At 37.1% G+C, this 14,356-nt stretch overlaps 1 protein-coding gene across 1 annotated transcript in view; it reads right to left on the bottom strand.

Moving 5' to 3' along the window:
- Nucleotides 1-14,356, bottom strand: part of LOC106871651 (B-cell lymphoma/leukemia 11A) — a 283,917-nt gene that overhangs the window by 35,091 nt on the left and 234,470 nt on the right. Inside the window, exon 2 of the mRNA XM_052971922.1 lies at nucleotides 2,309-2,719. Coding sequence (XP_052827882.1) covers nucleotides 2,309-2,719 — 411 coding nt within the window. The remainder of the gene's footprint in view (nucleotides 1-2,308; nucleotides 2,720-14,356) is intronic.

Raw genomic sequence — 14,356 nt, 5'->3', positions numbered from 1 at the left:
CACACACATATATACATACATACATACCTATATATACATGCATATATATACATACACACATACATATATACACATACATATACACACACACACACGTATACATACAAACGCACACACGTAAACATACATATGCACACACATGTAAACATACATACGCACACGTGTTAACATACACACACGTATATAAACATACACACACACATGTAAACATATATACGCAAACACGTGTATACATACATACACATACATATGTATACATACATACACATATACACATGCACACGTACATATATATATATATATATATATATATAACACACACATATATATGTATGATTTAACACATATTGCAAAGCTATACAGATATAAGTCAGTAAAAGCTAGCCGCGTTTTTAGGATGCAGACAGCACCATGGGATCTTTTATGCTATGTTTATATACAAATCTGCACAAAAACACCCCCACGCACACATCCATGCACAGGTGCACTCACACACAAAACGCATACGACTAGATGTACTTTCGCCTCAACAGAAGACAGATTTCTAGCTTGCTACCACATCCCGTCATTTCATACTGCACAGTTCTATACTGAAACTATCTGCCATCCACTCGGCTACCGTCTCCTTTGGAGGAACAAGCAAGATTTGTCTGTAAAAATTTAAAATTATTATTACTTTAACAGCGCCATAAAGACACGAAAATGACATTACTTAATCAGGAGACAATTACAGTAACGAACTAAAACAGTGTCAGCTAAACACTACGACTGCCCCACCCCCACAGTACAATACAGTACAGTACACTCCCATCATAACGACGACCTTGTATTTTATTTCCAGTTTTTAAATGAAACCGAGACAAAAGTACAATAAGGAAAAAAAAAGAAAAAAGAAAGCAAATGAATTAACAACAACAAAACTTAAGAAAAACATTATTTAACTACAGTAGCGCAGCTATCACTAAAACCACCACCACCATCAAGCTGTCACCATAAAGAAAAAGAAAACGAGGTGAAGTAGATATGTAAGAATGAAACGAGAACTGTATGACACAAATTGTATCTAAAAGTGCAGTGTGCAGAGTGAATTGCAGGTGTGCAGAATAGCTGCACAGCACAGTGGTTGGTGCTAATCTGTTTTAGATAACGAGTTGGTTCATGATGGTTGACTTGGAGGGTGATATACTGGCAGAGGGAACAGAACAGTCAACAGCTATGGGGACAAGTGTCTGCATACGTAGCTGTTGATCAGTGAGTAGAGAGAGGCTGCATTGGAGGTGCAATGGCCTAGTGGTTAGGGCAGCGGACTTGCGGTCGTAGGATCGCGGTTTTGATTCCCAGACCGGGCATTGTGAGTGTTTATTGAGCGAAAACACCTAAAACTCCACGAGGCTCCGGCAGGGAATGGTGGCAAACCCTGCTGTACTCTTCCACCATGACTTTCTCTCACTTTTTCTCACTGTACTTGTATTTCAAAGGGTCAGCCTTGTCACATTCTGTGTCACGCTGAATCTCCCTGGGAACTACATTAAGGGTACACGTGTCTGTGGAGTGCTCAGCCACTTGCACGTAAATTTTACGAGCAGGCTGTTCCGTTGATCGGATCAACTGGAACCCTCGTCGTCGTAACCAACGGAGTGCCACGAGAGACTGCACTGGTTAAAAGCTATGTAGACCGTGAGCGAAGGCTGCACTGGTCAACAGCTATGACCACAGTGAATTGGTATACAAAGTGTTCCAAAGATGTGTACGGTTAACTTAAGTCTCAGGAATTAGCAGGACATGACAAACAAACACATGACAGGCTTCTTTCAGTTTCCATTTACCAAATCCACTCACAAAGCTCTGGTTAACCTGGGGCTATAGTAGAAAAACGCTTGCCCAAGGTGCCACGCAGTGGGACTGAACTTGGAACCATGTGGTTGGGAAACAAGCTTCTTATTTCTTTATTGCCCACAAGGGGCTAAACAGAGGGGACAAACAAGGACAGACAAAGGGATTAAGTCGATTACATCGACCCCAGTGCGTAACTGGTACTTAATTTATCGACCCCGAAAGGATGAAAGGCAAAGTCAACCTCGGCGGAATTTGAACTCAGAACGTGATGGCAGACGAAATACCGCTAAGCATTTCGCCCGGCGCGCTAACGTTTCTGCCAGCTTCTTACCACACAGCCATGCCTGCACTCACAGTTAAATATGATATATCTGAAATGAAAGATAAGATGCCTGGCCATGGCATCTTTGAGTATAGCTGACCTTGGGTTAAACAGAAACAACAACAGAAAAAAAAAGGATTGCTTACTGACCTGAATGTGTCGTATTAGATTCTGCATCGGCCACTTGTTTTGTTGGTTTTAAAGGCAAACTAATTCGTAGATCTTGGCTTCCATTGTCCTCTTCCTTGCGTTTATTAGAATGACCGCTGTCCAATGTTCGGTTCAGTTCTTTCATCGGTTCGGACGAGCGAGGCGAGTGTTTCGTATCCAGCGCCTCTTTGCGCGCGATCGGCGCCGAGATGCTGGGCTGCTTCGAGCCAATCTGTGATATGGCCTCGGTCCCAGAGTCATCATCATCATCATATTCAGCTTCAGAGTCCAAAACGCTTATGTTTTCCTTGTTACAGCGATGGACTTTGTGTTTGATGAATTTCTGTATGTCCCGCAGCGGGAAGTTGGTCTGGCAGTCTCCGCACACAAGGAGGTCATTTTCTTGTTCCACTGCAAACACAAAAGAAAAAGAACGAATTACTGGTATTATATGGGGAACATAATATGTTGTGGTGGGGGTTAAACTTGGGATGAAACAACAGCAAAAACAATAAAACAACGAACCAGTGGTTACTCATCTGTAACCATTTGGACTCAAATAATTCAACAATTCTATATCTTTACCGGTTTCAGTCATTGGACTGCGGCCATACTGAAGAACTGCCTTGAAGAATTTTAGCTGAATGAATCAACCCTAGAACTTGTTTCTTTTTAGGCTTGATAATTATTTTGCCGGTCTTTTTTGCCAAACCACTTAATTACAGGAACATAAACACTTGGATTGAATATATATATATAGATATGTATGTATATTTGAAAAAAGGAAAAAGAATGGCTTTGCTGGTAGTTCTAATCAGTTTATTTATTATTTTTTAATTTTTTGATGTAAACTTTGGTGGGGAGATTTTTAACAAAAAATTCCTTAACTTTTCTGGAGAACTTTCGTTGTATATATATATATGTGTGTATATGCATATGTATGTATATATGCATGTGTGTATAAATATATATATATATATATATATATATATATACATACATGTGTGTAGATAGATATGTGTATTTATATATATATGTGTGTGTGTGTATACATATATATATATAAAAAAACGGCAAGAAACCCAGATAGTGGGACATTTTTGTACCAACTAGAATTTGGGGACGTAAACACATGTCCCTAAGTTATGTCCCCTGTAACTTAGCGGTTCAACAAAAGAGACTGATAAGATAAGTACTAGGCTTACAAAGAATAAGTCCTGGTTGATTTGTTCGACCAAAGGCGGTGCCCCAGCATGGCCACAGTCAAATAGCTGAAACAAGTAAAAGAATAAACTCAGATGGGTTTCTTGGCTAACTGTTTTACCAATTCTATTCAAGAACTAGATGTATATATGAGATATACTTCACAGTTGGGAGAATAAAGTGTGTCAGGTGATGGAGGAAAGAGAGGAACATGGGGTAGGAAGAAAAGAAAACATCTGTGTGTGTGGGGGGGGGGCAGAAGATTAATGCAAAATAAGCATTTACCAAAATAGTTTTAGAGATTTCCATGGAGAATGTATACAGGTGAGTCTTAGGTCTAAGAACTTAAAAAAAACTGGAATATTCCCAGAGATGATAGAAAGGAATGATAAATTATCTGTCCAAATAGATAAGGCCAAACTTTAGAGAGAGAGAGAGAGAGAGAGAGAGAGAGAGAGAGAGAGAAAGAGAGAGAGAAAGAGAGAGAGAGAGAAAGAGAGAAAGAGAGAGAAAGAGAGGCTACCTTTTCGTACAGAGGAAAAAATTTCGGTGAGTGTCAAAGATATAAATAATGACTTGCAGCTGATAATTTTCAGGATCAATCTTTAAGGTACAAACAACAAATATTAGTTCTACCATTCCGTTATGGCATGGGCTGGATGGTTCTAGGATCCAGCATGCCAAAAGACTGCATTGCGCTCCAGTATTTGTGTGGCATGGTTTCTACAGATGGATGCCCTTGCTAACACCAACAATGAAACCATGCTAATTATAGTATCACCTGTGAGGTTTTACTTTTATTTGGAATATATTATTGGTTAGTAGGAAATCACAGCTGTCACCTGTCATTTGTAGACATCATTATTACATCAATGAATTCTTGATATTTTTCTCTGAAAAACCTAACTGGAGTTAAATGAAGGCTAACTAAATATTACAGGTAAGAATATAAGATTCGTTTTTGGATTTGGTTTGCAAGATTTATTATGTGATTTCGTGTGTTGAAGCATATTCTGTTGTGTCTGGGGAGAGTCATTTTCTTATTGTGCCTTAAAATTTAACACACTCACCGTTAAAATTTCCACTTATTTCTTATTTTTATTTTCAAGAGTCAAGACTATTGAAAAGGTTGCAAGATGCAACGAAAATTTTAGGAAAATAAAAATAAGAAATAAGTGGAAATTTTATTGGTGAGTGTGTTAAATTTTAAGGCACAATAAGAAAATGACTCTCCCCAGACACAACAGAATATAAGATTCAATATTCAGCAACGGAACAATTGTCAAACTAACGAAACTGGTAGACATTAGTACATAGATTAAACTTCAATATATATTGAAGAATTCACATAATGGATGGTTAAAGCACAGATGCATAAAGATGGGGGAAGAGATGGTGTTAAGAGTCAAATGAATTATTTGATAATATTTAAGGCATTTTGAAAGTTTGTTTAATTAACTCTTTTGATACTATCTTCCTGTTGAAATACAGTCATTATCATCATCATCCTCATCATTTAATGCCAACTTCCCCATGCTTGCATGATTCTAAGAGAATTTGTTGAGGCAGATTTTCTCTAAATGGACGCCCCCTCCTGCTGGCAACCCCTCACCCGTTTCCAAGCCAAGTTACATTTCCCCATGGTCAGACATGTTTTCCATGGAAGACCGCAAAATGAACAACACTGCTTGTATGATGGTGATGCTTGTTTACAACCATTACATGTTATCAAAACATGGGTTCACACAAACACAATGAGCTTCTTTCAGTTTCCATCTGCCAAATCCACACACAAGGCTACCAGGTGAGATGAATATCAAAAGAATTAACAATAAGTCCCAACAAGATTAATTATTCACATTATTTTGAATTAACCAGGCATTATCTCACAGCTTTGAGATTTTTGGTGGTGTGATTGTTTATTTTCTAGAATGACATTGTAGGGTAAGTGTGAGAGACCAGATCTGACCAGTTCAAACAAAAAAAAAAACAGGTAAAATATTTAGGCTGAGTATGGCAGTTTTAAATGTTAAATGATTAAGCAAATATACCATCGTTTCTCATTTACAGTCATGCTTCTAAATTAATTAACATCTCCGTTAATTTTGTAGAATGTCCACAATCTGATTTTGTCAAAATCAGTCTCCTTCCATTTGACATAGCCATGTTTGTGTTTAAAATGCTTGCTTTGAAGGTCAGCCTCAGTTCTCATATCAGTCGCACTAAAGGCCTGCATCGGTAGCTGAGAAGATGCATCCCTTTCCTGTACATATTTATCAGCATCACTGATAAATGTAGTCGCTGACCAGTTAGTCGATAAGAGCTTGTCAAATCAGAACGTTTTACACAGATATGAATGTTATCTGTCAATTTTCAGATGTCACAAAATGTTGCCGGAGCTGAATCTGTTCAGAACGGCGGAAAAGGGTGTGGGTGGGGGTTGGGTGTAGGCTGGTGGCTGGGTGAGGGAGGGGTGCGTTAGATTTGTCCGTTGCCATGATAAAAGATGAGTGGCCTGTCGTCACGAGGAAGGAAAATATATATACGAAAAAGAACAAAACAAAACAAAAAAAAAAAGAAAGGAACTTGTAAGATCAATGCTGAAGCAGGAGTTTTGAGATCGATTACAGAGTTATCATGATGACAGGCAGGTCAATGGAGCACTGCAATTGTTGCTGTGACTATCTAATTAACTGTTTACGAAGAATCAAGTCACGATACTTATTTCGTTACGTGGAGAGATTATCAGTAAATGCCTCACTACCGTTGCGGTGCTTTTTATCAAATGGACACGACTGAAAATCTTCTTGAGTGGCAGAGAATTAGAAGCAGCTTTCTCTCTAACAAGTAGCCATCAGACACAAGCAAACAGAATGACAGAACAGACAGCAAGGATGAGGCTGGAAGGTTGAAATGTGAGGTTAATGATACGTGAAAGCAATGGCCGCAGTAGTGGCGGTGGTGGTGGTGGCAGAAAACAGGGCAGGAGTGAGCCACTGGATGAAAAGATGACCTAAACGGTGATTTAGTTATTTTGCACTTTATCATAGCTTTATCCATTTTCTTCCCCGCTGTTAACTTATGGAATCACAGTAACTATATGACATAATGATATTACTTTCATAATTCCTCATTTGGCTTTATCGCAATTTTATATCTTTTTATCTACTTTTTATTTGTTTGTACTGTTTGTTTGCTTGTTTGTTCTTTTTTTCTTTTACTTCTTTTTGCTTTTTCTCTCTCTCTCTCTCAAAAGACTCGGTGCTTTTTGTATATGGAAATATCTGCAGACATTTTATTGATAGAATGACCCCTAAACTAATCCTGGCATGGAAGGAGCTAATTGAACAATCGTCAATAACTGACCCATCACATATTAGGACATAATCTGATCTGGGATTACACAAAGTGAGAGAAAGTGTGTGTGTGTGTGTGTGTGTGTGTGTGTGTGTTACTCAATATATGCAATGGTTTCTTACGCAGAATGGAATGGAGCAATGAGTAAGAACATACTGTCTGGTGTTTGGTGAGAAAGTGTATACAAGTAATATGTGGTGTGGTGTGTGGTATATAGTCAGGATGTGTATGCATATATTATGCACAATTTATAGTGAAAATGTGTGTGTGTGCATGTGTGTGCATACACACACACACACACATATATATATGCACACACATGCACATACACACACACATATATATATATATATGTGTGTATGTGTGTGTTAGGAGTGATGTGTAGTAAAGGTTTGTATGTATATATTAAGTGTGGTTTGTAAAGAGGCAGTGAGTATATATATATATAGTGTGTGTGTGTGTGTGTGTGTGTGGTATATAGTGATGACATGTATATGATATGTGTGGCATACAGTGATGACGTGTGTATAGGATTCCTGTAGTTTATAGTGAGGATTGGTGTATATATGTGTTATGTATACCTTGTAGTCAAGACGTGTGTGTTACATGTGGTGTGTGTGTGTGTGTGTGTGTGTGTGTGTGTAGTTAAGAGGTCTCGAATCCAGTATAATTGTACTGCATGTTAGATAATTACCTTCTAACATAACCTTAGGTTAATAAACGCTTTGCGATTGGAATCAGTAAATGGAAACAGTAAGGAATCCCATTGGGTGGGTGGATGTGTGTGTGTTTGTGTGTGTGTGCATGTACACACAATGTCATTTCCACTGTCCTGCATGAAGATTGCCTGAGCTGAAACATAATGTTGGCTGGTTTAGATTGCTGGTGAACATCGCATCCTCAAGAGAGGATTTAAAGAAAAAAAAATCCCTTATTTGGAGAACAGTTAAAGTTTGGCAACAGGAAGAGCATCCAGTTATGAAATACTGCCTTGAATAAGTATCTGTCTCAACAGCACAGAAAAACAAATATGAAATGAAGAAATTAAAGTGCTCACATGTATAGGTGTATATATTTATGTATGTATGTATGTATGTATGTATGTATCAATAAATCAATCTAACACATATATCCACACACACACACACACACATTTTGAACTCAAAGTAAAAAGCTGTAACCAAAATTACTGATGGGTATATTTTAAGAGACTGACTATTGCAACCACCACCACCACCACCACCACCAATACTAGCACCATCACAACCACCAACATAGCCATTGTTACTTCTGATTCTTCCGAGGAATTTACAGACCATTTCAAGTCCTTGAAACATGGGAAACAGACTAAATCCATAAACACGCACAAAAATAAAAAATAAAAGAGAGAGTTGTGTTCCTTTTATCATCATCATCATCATCATTATTGTCATCGTCAGTATTGTAAACCTATAGAACAACAAAAGACCATTACAGCATATCCGACTTGTTCAATATAAAGATACCAAACTATAATATATAAATAAATAGTTAACAAAAGAAAAAAAAAGGTAGTTACATTGTAGCAAAATATGCTTTAGCTCTTCATAAAAACAACAACAACAACCAAAAACAAAAGAAAAACACCAAAAACAAAAATAAAAGTAAAGTTCTGTCAAATGCAGCTTATTTTTTTTTTCTATTGCCCAAACAGACTCTCCTAATAAAACACATATCGACAAGAGGGAATGGGCAATAAAAATTATGAAAGCCATTAGAATTATATCCAATCTTGGCTTAACTGTATGTAGAATAACATTCTGTTCCTTTCCTTGCACTACAGGCACCACCGCCGACATCGCTGCCAACACCAACATTGCTGGTACTGCTACGACTACTACGACTACTACTACACCAATACCTATCAGAGAAAACAAGCCGTTGTCATTAGAGAGCAATTTCCAACTCGTTTAAAGAACCGAAGAGATGAAAGCCGAGTTTTGAAGAATTATACCGACGACAACGACAATGATGACAATGATGCCGGGCATTCATAGAAACCGAATTGCCTGTCTCATATACATACATATATAGATATGTGCATACATACCTTTCCTTAAATATACATATATATATATATATATATATATATATATATATATGTGTGTGTGTGTGTATGGATGTGCTTATACATGTATTATAATATTATATAAGATTTAAAGACATTGTGGAGAAGGAAGGGGCGGAATCATTGCAAGAGGATTAATACCGGGAGGAACAATGAAAATCAGTTATGACACAAATAGATAAGAAAAAATAACAAGAAACTGCAGTTGTCAACAGACATGATCCTGATAAACCCAAAGACATGGAAACAATATTCATGCTCTAATGGAAGAAGTCTTGCTAAGACTATCAAGACAAGGAAGGAATCCGATTCCATTTTTATCATTTGTGGCTTTTAGTTTTCCCTTCTTTCTTTCTTTATTTCTTTCTAAGACCAGCTTTTGCGAATCTCATAGAGAAAGTTTAAAGTAAATTCAGCAATAGAAAATAAAAAAAAAAATTTTTTTTAAAGAATAAGAATTAAGATATAGAAAACCCCACCAAAAAAAAACCAAGAACAATGATCCACTTCACGATGACAATGATGGCGATGATGACAACGATTACTGGCATTCTTGCAGAACTGAAATCCGTAATATAATACAATATAATATAATATAATATAATACAAATAAATCCGTGATATAGAAGAAATATATCATGAATCTATTGACTATCAGGACTGTCGGATATATGACATGGAGCAAGGCGGCAATGAAAGATTCAAAATTTTATTATGTATATGTGTGTGTATATATATATATATATATATATATATATATATATATATATATATATATATATAAATATATATATATGAATGAGAAAATGAAGAAAATGGATAAAATATGTAGGTGTATGTATATATGTGTGTTATACACACACACATATATATATATAAACTAATAAACAAAGTGACAAGACAATTATGCTTAGCAACGAATGCCAGTTTCTTTTCTATTTCCTCTCAATCAATATCTTCAGAGCTTAATACCGTATCAATACAACTAAATAGATGGACCATAACCATCTCAGTACCAGTAATACCTAAAATAACAGTCACAGCATAGCAGATGTCATCACGACCCAGCCAACAACACAGCAAGCATAGTGATGACATCAGCCAAGAGAAACCAGTCTGTCATTGGATGTAATACCTGTCAGAGAACGGTGATGGTAACAAGGAATTTCAGGTAGACTGCTACCAAGGAAGGGAGCAATCTAAGAAATTAGGGTCCTTGTGTTTCTGTGCAAGAATTGTTTCTCTATTATATATTTTAATCTTTTTGTTACCATATTTCTGTTGAGATGCTTTGTGTTTCTTTCAATTAATTTTAAATATAACAAAGAATTTAGTAGAATAAGTTAGTTATCATTAAGCTAGTGCTAGGAACATAAATTGTGACTAAGGTTTAGCGGAAGATTTTAATTCAAAACTTATGAAAACAAGATATTTGTACTCAGAGGCAGTTTCAGCCAGGTTGGTATCAAAAGGGTTAATACTGGCACACCCTCTTGCACAGAAACACTGACCCATTGTACTTATTTTTAAGGTCAGCACTTATCCTATAAATCTCTTTTACCAAACTGCTAAGTTACAGGGATGTAAACAAACTAACATCAGTTGTCAAGCAAAAAGGGGTCTCACCCACACAGACAAACTTCTACAGTTTCCACCTATCGAATTCACTCACAAAACATTGATCAGCCCAGGGATATAAAAGACATTTTGCCAAGGGTGCCATGCAATGGGACCGAACTGAAAACCAGATGGTTGCAAAGTCTCGATAATGTTTTAAACCACAAAGTCTCGATAATGTTTTAACAATTTTTTCTTTTCATAATTAAGGACTTTAATTTCCTTATTAATACCTTCCCTTTTTGTTTGGAACAATCATTTCCAGGGTACCACTGATATTTCATTTTAGCACTGGCTTTTTTTTGTTTTCATTGGTTATTCTGTGTGAGAGAATTACAAAAATGATGTTATTTCTTCTTGCTTCTCATTTGCAACCCTATAACTTGAAATTTTTTTCTTTTACCTCCAGCATGAGGTTTCTTTTAGTGTACCCTAGCAACAAACTAACTCCTGATTCCACAAAGAAACCATTTCCTGAAAGAAACTGGACATTAATGGTAACAAAAAAAAAAGTACCATGTTTGCAGATAAAGAATGAGAAACAGACCCAAACATCATTCTCATAATTCTTCCTGCCAATAAAACGGCATGAACAAGTGGCACTAAAATCAAGTCATCCCAATGTTAAGATAGGGAATGTCTTAAAATATTGGCAGACTTTAGAAATAGATGGGCAATAACCAAAGATGAAGAACTAACATGGAAATATTTTGATGTTATTATTATTCAGGTCAAAGCCTGGAATCAAACCCAGAATCTTGGGGTTAGTAGTCTGTGCTCTTAACCACTCTGCCATATGCCCACGGGAATATGGCGTAGTGGTTAAGAGTGAGGGCTACTAGCCCCAAGATTCCGGGTTTGATTCCAGGCAATGACCTGAATAATAATAATGGAAATATTTGTTGCAATTAAGGAGTTTACAGGGAACCATCAGTTCTGTAGGTAGACCAATGTCTCAAGAGTGACTTGGTCCCTTATAAAATAATTCTTTCTGCTAAAGGGCTCAAGGCTTGAAGTTTTGGTGGAGGTCGATTTTTTTTCATTCATTTTGCTACAGGTACAGGTTTCAGTTGACCTTAAAAGGATGAAAGGCCTTGGTAGTATTTGAACTCATAAAGCTGGAAGGAATACCCCAAAGCATTTTGCCTGCTGTGCCAACATTTCTGCTAACCTGCTGCCTTCTCTCATCAGATAAAGTTATATAATGGCCATCCTTTTCTGAAGAACATTCACATAAATGAAGTGAATTAAATTCAACCAAAAACTGAAACACTGATTTTTAAACTTCACCTTGATGTGAGCTTACAACTTGCGTTAGAGCGAACATACTTTCAATAAATTAATTAGTGTAACTACTAAGGATAACAGTCTTGCTTTCAAAGCCTTGTCTAATGAGCACAGTCCATTGTCATAGACAGGAAAAAAATGGACTCTTCCATTTAAAAAGGGTGGGAAAAGAAAATCCGTGTGTGCGTTTTATTTTTCTTTTGAACTCGGAATACAAGAAAATGTAGCTTGGCAAATTTTAATTTATTTTGAATAATCTCCTTTTCAGAAAGAAAGAGAAAAAGAGAAAAGAAATAAAAAAAACCAAAGAACCTCCCAAAACAAAACAAAAATACAAAAAAACCCTACCCACATTCACACGAAGATACACACAAACATACACACACTAAATAGGAAAATGAATAAAAAAAAACAAACATCTTTTTTAAAAATATAAACATGAACATCATTATTATTAAGAACAAACTAAGCTGTAAGCAAACTTTAATTTTACAGCTTTCAAATGCACACAAACAAACAAAAACCAAAACAAAAAAAAATGTAAGAAAGAAAAGAAAAAGAAGTTTAAGATCAAATGACTTATTTTAGGTTGAGTTCTAATGATTTCCCCTTTTGGTGTTAATGATTAAACATCATTAACAATTTATTATCTTCTTCTTCTACTCAACTTCCAATGTGAAAAGGAATTATATTTTTAATTTTTCTTTTGCCAGTCTATAAATATATAACAGTTTCTAGTTCACACACACGCACATGCATGCATGCATACGTACATACACACATGTGTGCACATACACGTATGCACACCTTTGAAGCATTAAATTTGCACTTGTCTGTGCGTCCCCAACTGAAATATTTCTGGTCGCCATTAACTAAAAGAAGCGAAAACAGTGTCAACCCAGCAGAACGGGCTTTTCAATTAGTTGCAAGTTACACAACCGAATCCTATATGGTGCTGGATGGCTATCATATTATCTCAACGGTTCTTAGTAAATTGGTCACGTGTGAGCATGGTGACCAGTCTTGGATACAAAGTAACTGCAGGACTTGATCCTGTTGCCACCATTGCTGTAGAGAGTTGTTGCTGTTGGCACTCCGTCGGTTACGACGTCGAGGGTTCCAGTTGATCCGATCAACGGAACAGCCTGCTCGTGAAATTAACGTGCAAGTGGCTGAGCACTCCACAGACACGTGTACCCTTAACGTAGTTCTCGGGGGATATTCAGCGTGACACAGTGTGACAAGGCTGGCCCCCTTTGAAATGCAGGCACAACAGAAACAGGAAGTAAGAGTGAGAGAAAGTTGTGGTGAAAGAGTACAGCAGGGTTCGCCACCATCCCCTGCCGGAGCCTCGTGGAGCTTTAGGTGTCTTCACTCAATAAACACTGACAACGCTCGGTCTGGGAATCGAAACTGCGATCCTATGACCACGAGTCCGCTGCCCTAACCACTGGGCCATTGCGCCTCCACAGCTGTAGGGAGTAGAGAGGAGGGATATGATAACAAACCAGCATCTTGGCATATATGATGCTAATGCACAAATGGCCGGATTAAAAGATACAGAAAAAGTCCAGGTGTTACAATGGGAATGAATAGAAAACACCTGGAGAAATGGCACCATTATGCATTAACACTGAAAATGTGGGCTGCATGTGTGATGATCATCGTCTTCGTTTTAATGTCCACTTTTCCATGCTTACATGGACAGGACGAAATCTTTTGAGGGGAATTTTCTACAGTTGGATGACCTTCCTGTTGCCAACCCTTAGCTCGTCCCAACTAAGGTAATATTTCCCAATGACCAGACATGGTTTCATGGAAGATAGGAAATGAAAGACAGTATTTATGACAGTGGAACACACACACACACACAATGGGCTTCTTTCAGTTTCTGTCAACCACATCCACTCACAAGGATTAAGTCAGCCAGGGCCTATAGCAGAAGACCACACAGCCATGCTTGTGCCTATAGTAGCTTATGTGTCCATTTTATATTGCAAATTGGTGAATAATAGCATCTCTGGTTAGATATTCCCAAAGAGCTCATAACCAGTTCTCACTATTCTTGATTGTCCGAGTGACAAGGGAGTGTCTGTAACTCAATACAAAACAAACATCAAGGAATTTCAATCTTAAAGACTAGTTTTTCACTTTTCTCATCTGTGCTTGCATCCTTTACCACCACACATCAGAAACAATCTACACACACACACACACAATGTATTTCCACCATTTTGGCACCACTAAACCTATTTGTCTCTTGTGATACAGCCACAACGTCTACCAGCACCACTATATATATATATATATATATATAATAATTTTCCCAGAGGATGTCTAAATCCAATGGACCAGTCACTGGATAAGTTTGGCACAGAAATGTTAACATAGAGTGGTGAATAAATCGATATATCGAATTTGAAGTCTCTGTCTCTTTTGAATATGAAAATTTAAAAGTTTAAAAACCTTATAATATA

Source organism: Octopus bimaculoides, chromosome 11 (genome assembly GCF_001194135.2).
Source record: "Octopus bimaculoides isolate UCB-OBI-ISO-001 chromosome 11, ASM119413v2, whole genome shotgun sequence".
Taxonomy (NCBI): Eukaryota; Metazoa; Mollusca; class Cephalopoda; order Octopoda; family Octopodidae; genus Octopus; species Octopus bimaculoides.
The sequence above is the reverse complement of the archived record's forward strand: the minus strand, read 5'-3'. Positions and strand labels throughout refer to the sequence as shown.